Genomic DNA, 16556 nt, shown 5'->3' on the forward strand with positions numbered 1-16556 from the left:
TACATATTGTAGCAGAGTAGCTTGTGGATATTGCCACTCTGCAAAGTCTTGGGTTAGAGCCAACCCAAAGAGATGGGGGCTGTCTCTGAATCCCTGGGGGAGGACAGTCCAGGTGACCTGTCCAGACTTTCTTGTGGGGTCCTCAAAGGCAAAGACAGGTTGACTTTAGGATGTAAGGGAATGCAAAACAAGGCATCCTTTAAGTCCAGGACAGAGCAGTAAGTAGTACTTGGAGGTATTGTGGGTAAAAGTGTATAGGGATTTGGAACTACAGGGTGGAGAGGCACTACTGCTTCATTGATCAGGCGGAGATCCTGGACTAGCCTCCATTTGTTAGGTCCCATCCTGACACCGAGAATGAACTGGAGCATTCTATCAGCAGTCCCTGTCTCTTTAAGTCTTTGATTATGGGAATTAGCCCCTCCTTAACTTCTAGCTTTAAAGGATATTGTTTTTGATGGGGAAACCAGAAGGGATCCTTGAGATGAATTAGGACTGGGACTGATGTTCATTCCCATCCCACAGTATGTCCATTCGTCCACACCATAGGGTCTACTTGCTCCTCTGTCAGTGGCAAGCAAAAGTATTCTCCTGGGGATAAAATGAGCTGTACCCCAAATTTAGATAGAAGGTCTCACCCTAGCAGAAGAGTAGGGGTTTCTGGGACAATTAAAAAGGAGTGACAGAAATGGAAATCTCCCCAGAAGCAGACTAAAGGCTGAGTGAAATGATGCTCTAGAGGCTGGCCTGATATGCCCCAAACAGTAATTTTCTTGGAGGGCCTCGGTCTGGGAGAGAAAGGAACAGCTGACATGCTGGCTCCAGCATGTAAAGTAAGTATACTTACTTTTCCATAGTAAGTATAACCCGGGGCTCCTCTGCTTTTACAGTGGTTACAGGAGCCTGGATGGGAGGCCCTGGGACCCATCATTGGGTGGGAGACTCTGGCCTCACCTGAGGACAGTGTGCCTTCCAATGTCTTCCCCAAAAAATGGGCCAAGGTCCCGGAGTAGCTTTCTCTGGGAGCACTCCCTCCTAAAATGGCCTGCCTGTCCACACTGAAAGCATGTCCTTGGGTTTGGACTTTGCCCAGGGGAAGTCTCTCTGAGACTGCTATCAAAGCCTCCTGCCATTTATCCTTTCTCATTTCCTTCTCCAGATCCTTCTTTTCTTTTTCTAAGTTCCTATTATAGTATACAGACATGGCTACACCACATCCAATGGTCTAGATCTCTGCTCCCTTCAGCCACCAGTTTTTGAAGTTTTTTACAGATATCTGGGGCTAACTGTGTTAGAAATTTATCTTTTAGGACGATTTCCTCTTCCTGTGACTCTGGTACAATGTTGGTATGCTTTTGTAAAGCATCCTTAAGTCTTTGTAGGAAAACTCCTGGAGTTTCTAAGGGCCCTTGCTGCACAGCTGTGACTTTGGAGTAATTAACAGGTTTTACCTTGGCTCTCCTTAGTCCCTCAAGAATGCAGTGGATGAAATGGTTATGGCTCCATTCATCCTTGTCATTTTCAGGGTCCCACTTAGGGTCATACGTAGGTACCACCTGATCTCCTGTTGGAATTGGGAATTCAGGTTCCTTTTTAGGTATCCAATGCCTTTCTCTTTCTTCTCCCTCCCCCTCTTCCTGTGAGGCCCAGTCTGAGATAGGCCTGTAGGACCACATGTATCTAAATGATAATCGTCCCCAGCTTGGGCTGCCTGATCTAGCACCCACTGTTTCTCCAGAGCTATCTAGAAATAGCAATAGCATTACATTTTTCCAGGTCAATTCAAAGTTTTGGCTGACTTCTCTAAATGCCTGGATCTGGGTTTTCTGTGTTATTTCCTAAATCCTTTTTTATTTCTTTAAGTTCACTCACCCTAAAAGGAATGTGAGTCCTATCCTCTCCAGGAATTAACTGGAAGTGGGGTAGAGTCCTGTGGGACAATGTCTGATGTGTGAGATAGCTGGTTAAGGAGGAAGAGGGGGAGCTGATGAAGCATCAGATGGATTCTTTGGTTCCTCACGGGAGTTTGGGGGGTTTTTGCAAAGGGTTACCATGGTCTGGGTATTTAGCCTGCATTTGTTCAGCCATTCTGGGTGGTCTCTTAGGAAAAAGAACAGTTGAACACATGGAACTTCGGTGCACTTTCCCTCCTTTTTACAGAACATATCTAATTGAAGAATGGTATTATAATTAATGCTCCCTCCTTCTGGCCATCTTTCCTCATCTCCCAGAGGATACTGTGGCCAAGCCTGGGTACAGTAAAACTTAAGTCACTTTTACTGAAGACTTTCTGGATCAAGGTCTTTCTAATGTTTTAATAAGCAGGCAAGGGGGGATCCTTCCTGGATCCTTGAGGCTTGAGTCCCCATCTAAAAAAGAGAAACAAGGGAAAATTGGTCACCTTAACAGAGGTTTCTCCTTTTACCTAGGCGTCCCCAGATGAGGAGAAACTCTATGTGGGAGAGGGCGTCCCTCTCTCCCTAGCTCTCCTGCCACTGCCACTGCCACCTGTGTCTAAGGTCGTGGAGGACATTTAGATTTTCCAGGTGCAGCCCCCCCCTCCCCCCCCACCAAAGCCCCTGACCAATTTCTTATCTATTCATTTTGACTTGTCTGTTCGCCCTGCAACCCAGATACCTGGTTCTCTTCTACCAGCTGTAGGTTTGTAATTCAAAAATAACTCTATCAAAGTAACCCAGAGGGCTTGCATGGCCAGAAAGAGGACCCCGGCAGAGGCATGGATGGGGACTCCTGATAAAGTAGACTTCTGTCCCTCTATATATCCTGTGAGGCATATATTTTCTATGAAAAGAGAGGGAGCATCTGAAGGCTTTTGCAATGGTAAGGAGCAAAAAACGGATAAGACCCTGAGGTCTCTGCCTTTTAACTGGTTCCCCGCCCTGCCCCCCCCCACTGCCTCCCCCACCCCGCCCCACAGCAGGCTGTGGAACCTGTCTAACCAGTTGACCTGATGCTTGACAAAGGCAGTTAAGCCCAAATTAGAGACTAGCACTTTCCGGTGCCTGTAGGGATGTTTCCCAAGCCCACCGCTGTTTAGAGCAGGGGGTAAGGGGGGCACTCATCCTGAACTACTTGGAAAAGGGGAAGGAGAGGCTGAGGATTGGGGGGAAAGAGTTTCCAGGCTCAACACATGAGGGATTATTGGTCACACTAATTCCCAGGTCAATCCTGCTGGAGGGCAGTTACTGGAGCACTAGACGCAAGGGGTGACCTCCACTCTCGGGCCATGGAAACCATGAAGGAAGCTTAAGAGATCTGAATGTCTGTTTGCCTAGGACATGGCTGAAGAGGTCTGAGACTTAGCTGCCTTTGGAGCCTCAGGGCAGGTCAGGAAGTTGAATCTCCAGTCTTCGGATGACACTGGGGAGTGCCCTGGGCCAGAGCACCCTTATAGCTTGAAGAGAAACTTTTCTCTCCACCTGCAGTTTTTGGACCTTCTCCTAAGCAGGTCATATCTTGAAAGGGAGAGAGTTTAAGGAGGGAGGGAGCCGAGAGTTAAGAGGAAAAAAAAAAAGCCTCGGTCCACTGAAGTTTGGCTCTACCTTTGTAGCACTGGCAGTCTGGTATAAGCCCTCAGCTGGCCCCAGAGTTCTCTCAGGTTGCCTGCCTTACAGCTGTAATGGACTTGGAGCTTTTCCTCAATTTACCAAGGGAGAAACCCTCCTTAATGAGAGAGAGAGAGAGGGAGAGAGAGAGAGAGAGAGAGAGAGAGAGAGAGAGAGAAAGTTGGCCTGAAAGGTCCACCATAGCTAGGCCATGGTGGTGGGGGTTCTCCTGGAGAATAGACTCCATTGGAGTGCTGGACAGTCATGGTCACGTTCCTAGGCAGCCTTTCCCAGTTTGGCACAACCTATACCAACCTCAGGTGAAGACTTGTCCCTTTGTGTGTCACCAAATATGATGCACAGATGACATGCATGGGAATTTTAGATGTTCAGGGTTCTTGAGCCTGCTCTGGGAATAAAAGCACAGGCAGACTCCAGCAGCAAAGGTCAGAAAGATTTCATTTGTAGAGAAGAGAAGAGAAAGACTGCACTGTGGGGCATGCAGGGGGACCCAGAAACTGGTGGTCCCCTGGGTCAGGTTGGAGATTGGGTTTTTATAGCCTTTTTGAGTATTGTCTGAGGGCACAGATGTGGATTAAGAAAATGTGGTATTCTCTTGGGGATATACCCAAAAGACTGTGACACAGGTTACTCCAATGGCACCTGCAACACCCATGTTTATTGCAGCACTATTCACAATAGCCAAGTTATGGAAACAGCCAAGATGCCCCACCACTGACGAATGGATTAAGAAAATGTGGTATCTATACACAATGGAATTTTATGCAGCCATGAAGAAGAACAAAATGTTATCATTCGCTGGTAAATGGATGGAATTGGAGAACATCATTCTGAGTGAGGTTAGCCTGGCCCAAAAGACCAAAAATCATATGTTCTCCCTCATATGTGGACATTAGATCAAGGGCAAACACAACAAGGGGATTGGACTATGAGCACATGATAAAAGCGAGAGCACACAAGGGAGGGGTGAGGATAGGTAAGACACCTAAAAAACTAGCTAGCATTTGTTGCCCTTAATGCAGAGAAACTAAAGCAGATACCTTAAAGCAACTGAGGCCAATAGGAAAAGGGGACCAGGAACTAGAGAAAAGGTTAGATCAAAAAGAATTAACCTAGAAGGTAACACCCACGCACAGGAAATCAATGTGAGTCAATGCCCTATATAGCTATCCTTATCTCAACCAGCAAAACCCCTTGTTCCTTCCTATTATTGCTTATACTCTCTCTACACCAAAATTAGAGATAAGGGCAAAATAGTTTCTGCTGGGTATTGAGGGGGTGGAGTGGGTGGTAAGGGAGGGGGTGGGGGCAGGGGGGAGAAATGAACCAAGCCTTGTATGCACATATGAATAATAAAAGAAAAATGAAAAAAAAAAAAAGAAGTTTCCTGGGAAAGAGAGATGTCTCCTTGACCACTTATCACTTTTTGGAACCTCCTGAAGGAGTGGGAGGGTGAATGGAGAAGGTGAAGGAGGGTGAATATGGTCATTGTACTTAATATAATTGTATGAAAACAGAACAATGAAACCTGTTGAAATTGGTTTAAGAAGCAGGGAGGGGAATGAGGGAGATGAGGGACAATGATGCAGGGGTGAATCTAACCAAGGTACAAGCATATATGGAAATGTCACAATGAAACCCCTCTGTACAACCAATACATACTAATAAAAATGTTAAATAAATGCATAAAATTAAAAAAGAATGGGTAGAACTGGAAGATATAATAAGCCAAATAAGCCAGACACACAGAAGGAGCAGCATTGCATGTTTTCTCTCATATTTTGAAACTAAACAGAGTTGAAAATAGAAGAGGAACTATTAGGGAATGGGAAGGAATGGGTGAAGGGCAAAAAAAGGTAGAAGGGGGAGTGGACATGATCAAGGCATGATATATGCATGTATGGAAATTTCACAGTGAAACCCATTAATTTGTACAGCTAATATGTGTTAATAATTATACCAAAATTATAATAAAAATAAAATAGTAATAAATATGGTAGATATTACTCTGAATATAAGAGAGTGTGTACAAAATGAAGACACATATAAAGTAAATGGATGGAGAATTATACAACACACTAACACTGAAAAGAAAGTAGGAATAGCTATATTAATTTCAGACAGTGCAGACTTCTCAGCACAAGGGCAAAGAAGGGCATTATATAATGCCAGAGACAAATTTTGCAGAAGAAAGGACATCACTACAGATTGCATGAATATTAAAAGAAAAATAAAGGAACTCCATACCTATATATTAAACAACCTCGATGAACTATTCCTTGAAAGACACAAACTGCTAAACAGACACAAGAAAGGTATTTGACAAAAATCTAATACCTATTCATAGTTTTTAAAAAATTCTTAGGAAAGTAGGAATAGCAAGGAACTTCCCCAATTTTATAAAGAACATCTATAAAAATTCTACAGCTAATATTACATTTAATGGTGAGAAACTAGACATTTGTCTGCTAAAATCACAGACAAAGAGCACCACCCCTTTTCAACTTCATACCAGCAGCCTGGATATAAAAGATTTATCGACTGGGAAGGAAGAAAAAAATGTTGTTTGCAGATGACATTATTACCTACATAGAAATCCAAAAGAATCAACAATAAAACTCCTGAAAGAGCTGAGGGCATGGCTCAGTTGGTGAGGGCCAGCAAGCACAAAGCCCTCAGTTCAAACCCCAGAATCCCCAAAAACAAACAAACAAAACTCTCCTGAAACTAGTAAGGTTTGCAAAGTTAATGTACAAAAATCTGAGTAATCAGGACAGCATCATACTGGTGAAAAAAAAACAGGCAAATGGATGAATGGAACAGAACAGAGCGCCCAGAAATAGGACTGCATTAGTATAACCAGTATAATCTTTCACAGTGGTACTACTACATAGAGAAGATATATAGATACATAGAAAATATAGTCTTTTCCATAAATGGTGCTGGAACAACTGGAGATTTATATGCAATAAAATAAACCTAGATACAAACCTTTCACCCTTTACAAAAAATTACTTGAAATAGAACAGACTTGTCAAATGCAAAACTATAAGACTTCTAAGAAAATGACATAGGAGAAAATCCAGATGATCTTGGGTTTGGCACTGACTTTTAAAACGCAACACCAAAGAAACAAGTCATGAAAGAAAGAATTGATAAACTGGAATTCACTGAAATTTAAAACTTCTGTTCTGTGAGAGACAAAATAACATGACAATCACTGACTGAGAGAAAATATTTGCAAAACACCTGTCTGCTAAAGGACTGATATTCAAACATTCAAAGAACTCCTAAAACTCAATAATAAGCGAACAAACAACCTGATTAAAAAATAGGCCAAAGACTTGAGGAGACATTTCACCTGGGAAGATATAAATCATATGTCACCAGGGAAATGGCCAAAATCCAGAACACTGACAGTTAAGAATTGCTGGAGAGAATGTGGAACAACAGGGACTCTCATTCACTGCTGGTTGGGATACAAAAATAGTACAGCCACTTGGAAGACAGTTTGGTTGTTGTTTACAAAACTAAACATACCTTTACTATCTTCTAATTCAGCAACATTGCTCCTTAGTATTTATCCAAAGGAGCTAAAAGCTTATATCCACACAAAAACCTGCACATGGATGTTTATAGCAGCTTTATTAATAATTGCTCAAACTTGGAAGCAACCAAGGTGTCCTTCAGTAATTAAATGGATAAATTAGTATAGCTAGACAATGGAATATTAGTCAATGTCAAAAAGAAATGAGTTATCAAGTCATAAAAAGACATAGAGGAACTGGGCGCCAGTGGCGCACACCTCTAATCCTCGCTACTCACGAGGCAGAGATCAGGAAGATCGTGGTTCGAAGCCAGCCCAGGCAAATAGTTCACAAGAGCCTATCTCGAGAAAGATCATCACAAAAAAGGGCTGGTGGAGTGGCTCAAGGTGTAGGTCCTGAGTTCAAGCCCCAGTACCACAAAAAAAGAAAAGAAAATGGAGGAAACTTAAATGAATATTACAACGTGAATGAAGCCAACACTATATGATTACAACTATATGACACTCTGGAGAAGGCAAAACTATGAAGACAGTAACAGATGACCAGTTACCAAGAGTTAGGGGATAGAGAGATAAATAGAAAGAACACAGAGGAATTTTAGGGCAGTGGAAAAATATGTATATATATGTATATACATATTTTTATATGTACACACATTCTATATATATACTGACATGTAGCTACCATTTTATTTATTCACCTGACCAAACTCATAGAATATTTAACACCAAGAGGAAACCATATTACAAACTTGAATTTGGAGTAACAATGATCTATAGGTTCATTAACTTTAACAAATGCACCACTCTGGTAGGGGATGTTGATAATTATGAAAGCTGTGCATGTGTGAGGGCAGGCAATATGCAGTATGTCTCTTAACTGCTGAAAAAAAAAAAGGCCCTTTTTTTCAAAATTAGGGATTACAAACAAATTTAAGAGTTTCTTGCCTCATACTTTGAGGTTCCAGAAATGTTCAAAATTTTAAGTGTAGAATGGAAATCTAATTTAATACATACTATTGGCTCCTAAGTTGCTATACAATTTACTAGTGTCAGATTTGAAACGAAAGGACAGAAATTTTTTTTTACCCCTTACAATAATATTGTAAATAAAACCATACTTATTAAAAAGAAAATAAAGGGCTTGTGGAGTGGCTCAAGTGGTACAGCACCTGCCTAGTAAGCACGAGGCCCAGAGTTCAAATCCAAGTACTGCCAAAAGAAGAAAGAGTAGTGTTGAGAAATAGCAGAGCATAAGGGATCATTAAAATGGAGAAGTGAAGATAGGTAGGTTATCACTAAAGAGCATTTTACTTAAGATGTAAAAGAAGAGAGAAAAAAGAATCTAATAGACAAGGGAGACAAGTAGCACCTTTGCAGTTTCAAAGCAAATAAATTGAAAAATAAAAGGTAAAGATGGTATAGTCACAAATGAAGAGGCAAATTATTATATAGAGATGTGTCTTTTAACAATGACATTACTAAGCTAAAAATCTTAAGTTTTATTGCTCTACTTATTAGGGTCAGTTTAGCGAACAACTCACGGGAACAAATATCAGCTACAAGCCTATAAACAAATGGTATAGTTTACAAGTAACTAACGCATTTGAATACATTTGCTAAAAAAAAAAAAAAAGTAAAAGTGAAGAGTATAGCTTGATTCACTTGATTCAACAGAGAACTGGAAGTTACATCCAGAATATTTCAGAGAGATGAAAAGTAATCTGATTTAGTAGCAGGAGGTCATTAAGAAGGAAATAAGGGGAAAAATATCTTTATACTTGAGGGCAAATGAGAAGGGAACATACAATTTTTTTGTTATTGTTTTGTTTTTTTGAGAAAAAGTCTTGCTAGGTAGTTCAGGATGGCCTGGAACTTGCTATGTAGCCAAGACTGCCTTTGAACTTCAAGATCCTCCAGCCTCAGCCTCCCACATAATGGATTAAAGGCATAATCCCACCACACCCAGCTAAGTAACATACTAGTAATAAAAATTTTGCCTGACCTAAGGAAATTTAGACTTGTTAAATGCAGTAAAGATTATAGGAAAGGTATTTGAGAACTGAGGGAATTTGAGAAAAGGTCTTACATGAATTTTAAGAGGGAAGAATTGATTTGTTAAAAGGAGCTAAACTGGAGCCTGGCTTGGTGGCATAGACCTATAATTCCAGCACTCTGGAGGCTCTGTATCCAGGCCAGCCTTAGATACATAGCAAGTTCCAGGCCAGCCTGGGCTATAAGGAGAGACTCGGGGAAAAAAGGTAGAAATAAATAAATGGAGCAAAATTTAGGTTTTAAGCTAAACTCATCATAAAATATCTTTTCATCTAGTAAAGAAACATCCAGTGCTTCATGCCTATAATCATGTAGCTACTCCGGAGTAAGAGATCAAGAGGATCACAATTTGAAGCCAGCCTTGGCAAACAGTTCGCAAGGCCATAGCTCGAAAACACCCATCCCAAGAAAGGGCTAGTGAAGTGGCTCAAGGTGTACGCCTTGAGTTTAAACCCCAGTACTGGAAGGGAAGGAAAGGAACAAAGGAAGGGAGGAAGGGAACGAGGAAGGGAGGAAGGAAGGAAGGAAAGAAGAAAAATTCTTATACCAGCTATTTAAAAACAACTAAGCCTATAAAGGGCTAATCTCTGGTCATTTACCTTTTCCTTTCACACTTAGACTTTTCATCAGGGTCACTTAGGAAGGTAAGAGTACCTCAGCCCCATAAAAATGTTCTCAAGAGTCTCAATTCCAAAGCATGCTCAACAAAAAAAGAAGTTGTGAGGGTATGCATAAATTAGGAAGCCAAGACAACGGAATCTAGGGCTGCATTGCTGAAATACAGACCACAAGATTAAAAGTAATCATTTTTGGAAAGTGAAAGATTCTGAGTAATAGTGTTATAAGATGGCAGTAAACAGATAAGAAAACATCTTAAGTAATAACATGCTTCTTCATGAAAAAAGAGCATGAGTATCTAACAGTTTCCCAATTCATTCATAAAAGGTACTAATACTGATCTTTAAGCTTTATACACATAGACTTCTGAACAAATCATGGGCAAAACAAGTAGAACATACTGAAGGGTTTACAGAGCCGTCTCTTGCCTCAGGGAAGCACCTCCTCAGAGCCAAGTAGAAAACAGACTGGTGAAGTAGTACTGTGTAAGCCAAGCTGATACTGACATACAATTTATGGGCTTTTCTTCTAGTACAACAGATAAGCTAGGATCTGTGCAACCCTGGAAGAAATAGCTCCAGCTGTACCTACACTGCTGAATTGAAAATATGGTCAGACAAAGGTGTAAAAAAAGAGTCATCTTTCTCTCTACTCTCCTTTCTTGAATTCTTTGTTTTTCTAGCAGTGACAATGAGTTTCAATTTATCCACTGTCTTCATGATTTACCATGCTGTAGGAAAGCTAAGTTTGAGCTAAAAATGACTATGAAACCAATTTATAATTTTACTAGTATCATGCTCTAATCAAATAAACCAACAGGTAGAGAAACTTGGGATAACACAGCTTAGGACAAAGGCAACGATCATCTTAATTTTTATTCAGATAAAACATTTTAAAATTAGTAGTATCACAGTGTATCACTAAACAGATTACAAAGATGAACACAAACAAGCAAGTATTCAGGGTTTTAAATGACTGGTTTGTCATCAGAAAAAAAAAGTATTTGTCCCCTTATTAAAAATATAGGACCTGAGTAATAAAATGATAGCAGGTCCAGAAAGAGCAATTCTCTGAAACTGAAGTTAATGAGAATATGTAAGGAACAGTATCATTTAAAACCCATCCTGCAGTATGATTTGAAGACAGCATCCTCAGTGTGATTCAAGAATGTTTACCATACACAAAGACATGAATAGAAACATCTCAGAGGTATTTTATGCTTTTTTTTTCTTTAAGAGCAGATTTAAGACACTTAGTAAAGCAGTAGAATAATTCTGCTAATTCATTCCCACACTCACCACAAAAAGTAATTCCCAAAGTCCAATTATTCTAAGCAGGTGCACATTTCTACTACTACTACTACTACTGCATTATTAAAATTTTCAAGAAAAAAATGCTCAGCATGCTTATGCCTAGCTGACACCAGAGTATTCAATTAGTAATGACAGAATATAACGGAGGTTCAGAAAGATAACAGATTATAAATTATCATACAAATTATAAACTGCATATCATACAAAGCAGCTTACCTTGTAGTTTTTTCAAAACAGCAACCTCCATTTTCAGAACTTGTTTTGGTTGTTGAGCTGATTCCACCTTCAGTGCAACGTTTTCCCTGGTGAGTATGTCCAAGGCATCGTAAATCTCTCCAAAGCCCCCACCCCCAATCTTTCTCAACTGCACAGAAAATAAAATAAGATCAGACTCAAAATTATGAGAAAATTCTAATTGGAAACCAATTCATCTCTTATATTTAGAAAATAATATGGAATTCTGCTATCCCTATTTTAACAATAATTAATATTTCAATAATTAAATCATATATATATATATTTATGTATATGTATGGCAAGAAGAAAACAAATGCCTGGAAATAACATAAAAATCTTTTCCCACATGTCTGTTGACAAAATGTAATGAAATTATTTCAACCTCAATCAATGTTAAAATTTGGTCTATAGCCAACATCAGAAATGTCACAAAAAATACAGTATCTGAATCATTTCCCACAAACGCCACTCGACAATCAACTTTGTTGTTTTAATTCTAAAGCCATCATTTGAAGACTTTTTAAACCATGAAATCCTTTTGCCAAGTGAAATTTTATCTGGAACCAATCTGGTGTATGCATAAAGAGGGAGGTTGGAGGTTGGAGGATGGAGTAAGCAACCAGTACCCAGCCCTCTCATCATTTATCCTCCTCTCTGAGGCAACTAACAGGCTCCAAAGACAAAGAGCTGTTCTAGTTATCCCAGCACCCACCACACATCTACACATTCAAATAAGAGTAAGTTCTAATCAACTTAAGTACTTCCACCAAACACTTAATATCCTTTCTAATAAAGTGTTAAGTACTTAATTAGAAAACATCATGATCTTTGAGTATTATAAACAAGTTCTAAAGAGCTAATGACAACTGGACCTGAAGGGCTCTAAAAATATGGGGAAGATGATATACCTCAAGCAATACACAGCCAGAAACCATAGTCTTCTTCCATTTCCTGAAACTAGACCTCCTTCTCTTTATCACACTACCAGACATCTAGGATGTGATACAATGGAGGAAGTCATTATTATAGGCACAGATTACAAAATCCTAACCTCCCAAAAGGCCCAAGTTCATGTCCTACTTATTTGTCCACTAGATTTTCCCTGGTTATTGTATCTAGGCTTTCATTATCATCTGAACTTCTATGGGAATTTATTGCTTAATCACTCAATCAATCATTTTATTAGGTCATTTTTCAGAATATCACTTGTATTATTATACTACTTTTTAACTTAATATTGATTAACTTTCCATTGTCAATGTCCTACCCCACTACAGAAAAACTAAGACTCTTCAAAGACAGGGCCACTTGTCCTATTTTCTATGTCCCTACTAGCATCTGGCAAAGTTTTAATTATACAATTCTTGCTTAGTAATTGTTTATTCTGTATGTAGGAGTCATTACTATTCTTTATTTTTGTTTAGTAATGGGAAGGGAATACTATGAAGTATTACAGGATGAGTTTAGGATTAAAAAATAAATTCCAGAACTATTCAGTTAAATATGTTGTTGGACCCTGGTTGGTAGTTATGATTCTTTATATTTTTTTTCATTAAACAAAGCCTAGTGTAATCTTAAAACTCAAAAATAAGCAGGTGCACTGATGTGTGCCTGCATGTCAACAACTCCAGAGGCTGAGGCCGAAGGATCACCTGAGCCCTGAAGTTTGGGGCCAGACTGGACAACAAAGTGAGACTCTCTCTCATAGAAAGCAAAATAAGCAACAGCAACAAAAACTCACAAATAGTACTAAATATGTCCTAATTTGGATTGATGAGAGGTGGCTTTTTATTTTACCTCACAAAAAGCCTTATCAAATAAATGACAGAATAAAAATGTCTATACTAAAATAAATATTTTTGCTTTTAGTCTATTTCTATGATGCCATTTGAACATTAGTAGAGCATTAACTTTTTTATTAGCTTGACAAAGCCCTAAGATGTCACCAATGGTTCTGAGGCAAAGAGACATAGGGAGTTTAGTATGATAGAGGTACATACATTAAAGAATACAACTAAGGATTGTGGCATGATATATTTCCACAGATGGTCACTACGTTATCTTCCATCCTGGCTCTTCTTTAATGTGAGAAAAAACTTTCACAAAGAAGAAGGAAATGTGACTTTACCACTCCCCCATCAACAGGTAGGGTCTGAGATCTAGGATTGTAGCTCAATGGTAGAGCATTGCCTAGTATGTATAAGGCCTTGATCCTTAGCACAAAAAAAAAAGCAAAGCAAAACAAACAAACAAACAAAAAAAAAAAGGAGGTAGGGTCTATTTTCCCACCTTTTTAAATCTGGGTGGATCTTGTGACTGCTTTAACCAAGAGAATATGGCACAGTGACAACTGTAACAATTGTGAGGATAGCCCTTAACTGGCCTGATAGCTTCTGTTTCCTGTCTCTTGAAAGCAAACCACCATATAAAAAGTGTGATTATCTTGAAAGTCATCATCAGGAGATTCCCTAGAAAATGAGGAGAGTGGGAGCACTAAGGAGTCCAGAATACCAGATCAGTGAGTAAAGAAGTCATTTGGCCAGGCATGATGGCACACACTTATAATCCTAGTGCTCAAGAGGCTAAGGAGGATGCCAGTTCAAGGCGAGTCTGGGCTACATAAGGATTCCCTGTCTCCAAAAAAAAAAAAGACAAGAAGACATTTGGAAGTAGTCTCCATCCAAACCAATCCTGCTAATATCACATGACTAAGACAAATTACCCCAGGTAAACTCATCCCTCATTTCTAATTCAGAAAATTGTGAGCAAAATAAATTGATTTTTAAGCCTCTTCATTCTGATTCACTTTGTTACATAAGCAGAGATAACTAAAACACCATCTTTAATAATGAGTCTGTGATTTTTTACTAAAAATGTCACACTCTGCCTCCCAAATTTGGAGAACAAGTTCCATAAATATATTAGCTCTAATTATCAGGACAAGAGAGCCATGCCTAGCAGATCTTCACTTGTCACCTTTTGATAAGTCTACTGAAAAACAGCCAACCATTATCATAGTACATAGAACAATGCTCTCAAGAAAACGACACTCATCTCTGCTTACATACACAGTTATCAACTGTTGGAATCTCCCTGCACTGGTGCATGATAGCATGATTCTTTTATTTAGCCAAGAAAAATTTTAAAGCCTACTGATTTACTTCATCAGTAAAATATGCTATAACATAGAAATAAAATTGTTATTACAATAAAAAGGGCAGAGATGTAGCTCAGTGATAGACCATGTGCTTTGCTCTGGATTTAATTCCCAGCACTTAAGAAAAAAAAAATTTAGGAAAGAGCAGCATGCTGGTATATGCCTATAATCTCAGTACTTGGGAAGCTGAAGTGTAAGAATCTGGAGTTCACTGGTGGAGTGGCTCACGTGGTAGAACAATTGCCTAGCCAGCACAAGCATGTGGCCCCGAGTTCAACCCCCAGTACTGCAAAACAAAACAAAACAAAAAACAAACCCAGGCGCTGGTGGCTCACACCAATAATACTAACTACTCAGGAGGCACAGATCAGGAGGATCCCCATTCGAAACCAACCTGGGCAAATAGTTCAAGAGACCCTATCTCAAAAAAAAACAATCACAAAAGAAGGCTGGCGGAGTGGCTCAAGGTGTAGGCCCTGAGGTCAAACCCCAATACCACAAAAAAAAAAAAAAAAAAGAATCTGGAGGTCAAGGCCAGCCTAGGCTACAAAATGAGACACTGTCTCAAAGAAACAAATGAAGAACGAACTATTAGGATTATGTCAAAAGAACTCTGGAAACAGCTTGAAAAGTGTCCCCTTAGTCAAATGAGACAATCTACACATCTATAAGGGTAGTAACTACATTGTACTAAAACACATCAAATTGTTTCAATTCATAAATCTTTAATTATACTTAACACTTCTAATTAAACTGGTCACTTTTGGAGGATGTTCGAGAACTAAGAAAAAGAAGCAAGCATTTATTTTGCTTTACTAATCAAATTGTATCTCAGAATAATCAAATAGTATTTCAGAGAATAAATGAAAGAATGATAGAATACCACCAATTTGCAAGCTCTAATGAATTAATATACCTAGGTAATGCTCATCGGTAGCAACTAACATCACAAAAAAGATGTACAATAAGACATTATAAGCCTCCTAATGAAATGTCAGAAAATCATTCAAGGGGAAAAAAAAAAAAATACCATCTCAGACTGGTGAGTTGCTCAAGTGGGAAGAGCACCTGCATAGCAAGTGCAGGGCCCCAAGTTCAACCCCTAGTACCACAAAAAAAAAAAAAAGGCCCTATTTTAAAAAATAAACGTAACTCAGCTCTAATCAGGCCTCCAAATATAATTACCATACATATGAAATACATGAGTCAGAGAAACCTGTTCACATCTCATGGAAGCAATCAGTAGTATCCAAACCATTAAGGGGGAAAAAAAGAGATAAAGAGGAATCTAGAAACTAAAAGAAACTTAAGCAACTTAAGCAGTTGCAATATCCAGACCTTATTTGGACCTATGTTCAAACTGTCAAGAATAATTTGCAAAATAATTAGAGAAATATGGAAATTGAAAGGATAGTCAGTGATATTAAGTTATTATTACACAAAAAAGAAACTATTATTTTTTTAGGGATGATAATGGTAGTGAGATTATATTTTAAAAAGAAATCTTATCTTTTTAAAAATCTTTTAAAAAACATTTTGTGATATTGGGAGTAAAATGCAGGGTCTTGCACATGTAGGCAGACACTCCACCACTGAGCTACACCCCCAGCCCAGAAAGCTTTATCTTTTAAAGATACATATTGTAATATGTACAGAAGAAACGCTAAAGTTAAAGATTGCTTCAAAATATTCTGGGAGGGAAATGAAAAAGAAAAAACAAGATTAGCCATAAACTGATGACTGTTTAAGCTAAGCTATAAATACAGGCAAGTTCATCACATTCATCTATTTTATGTATACTTATAATTTTCCTTAATAAAAAGTTGAAAAATAAAAAGAGCAGGTTCATTATATTTTCTAGCTCTGTATTTTTTTCATTTGTTCTTTCCTGAAATGTTTTTATTTACCTTATTTTTCCTAGAAACTAGGAAAATTTGGTATTATATGAAGCAAGTCTAAGAATTAAGAGTATAAACAGAACTTAATTGTAAGAAAATAACTGAAAGTTAACTGCTTTAGGCATATAAGCAACGTGGATATTT

At 38.7% G+C, this 16556-nt stretch overlaps 1 protein-coding gene across 9 annotated transcripts in view; it reads right to left on the minus strand.

Annotated features, from left to right (window-relative positions):
• The window catches only part of Ttbk2 (tau tubulin kinase 2), a 168605-nt gene that overhangs the window by 114531 nt on the left and 37518 nt on the right, over positions 1-16556 (minus strand). For 3 of the 9 annotated variants that reach the window (XM_074065770.1, XM_074065767.1, XM_074065768.1), the window contains exons 3-4: positions 12266-12349; positions 11337-11484 (exon numbers count right to left, since the gene is read on the minus strand). The exons of 1 other annotated variant lie outside the window; for it this stretch is intronic. In XM_074065770.1, the coding sequence (XP_073921871.1) occupies positions 11337-11484; positions 12266-12349 (232 nt within the window). Of the gene's footprint in view, positions 1-11336; positions 11485-12265; positions 12350-16556 lie in introns of those variants that run through there. 5 more of the 9 variants (XM_074065774.1, XM_074065771.1, XM_074065772.1 and 2 more) reach the window with 3 other exon arrangements.

This window comes from Castor canadensis, chromosome 2, assembly GCF_047511655.1.
Source record: "Castor canadensis chromosome 2, mCasCan1.hap1v2, whole genome shotgun sequence".
Taxonomy (NCBI): Eukaryota; Metazoa; Chordata; class Mammalia; order Rodentia; family Castoridae; genus Castor; species Castor canadensis.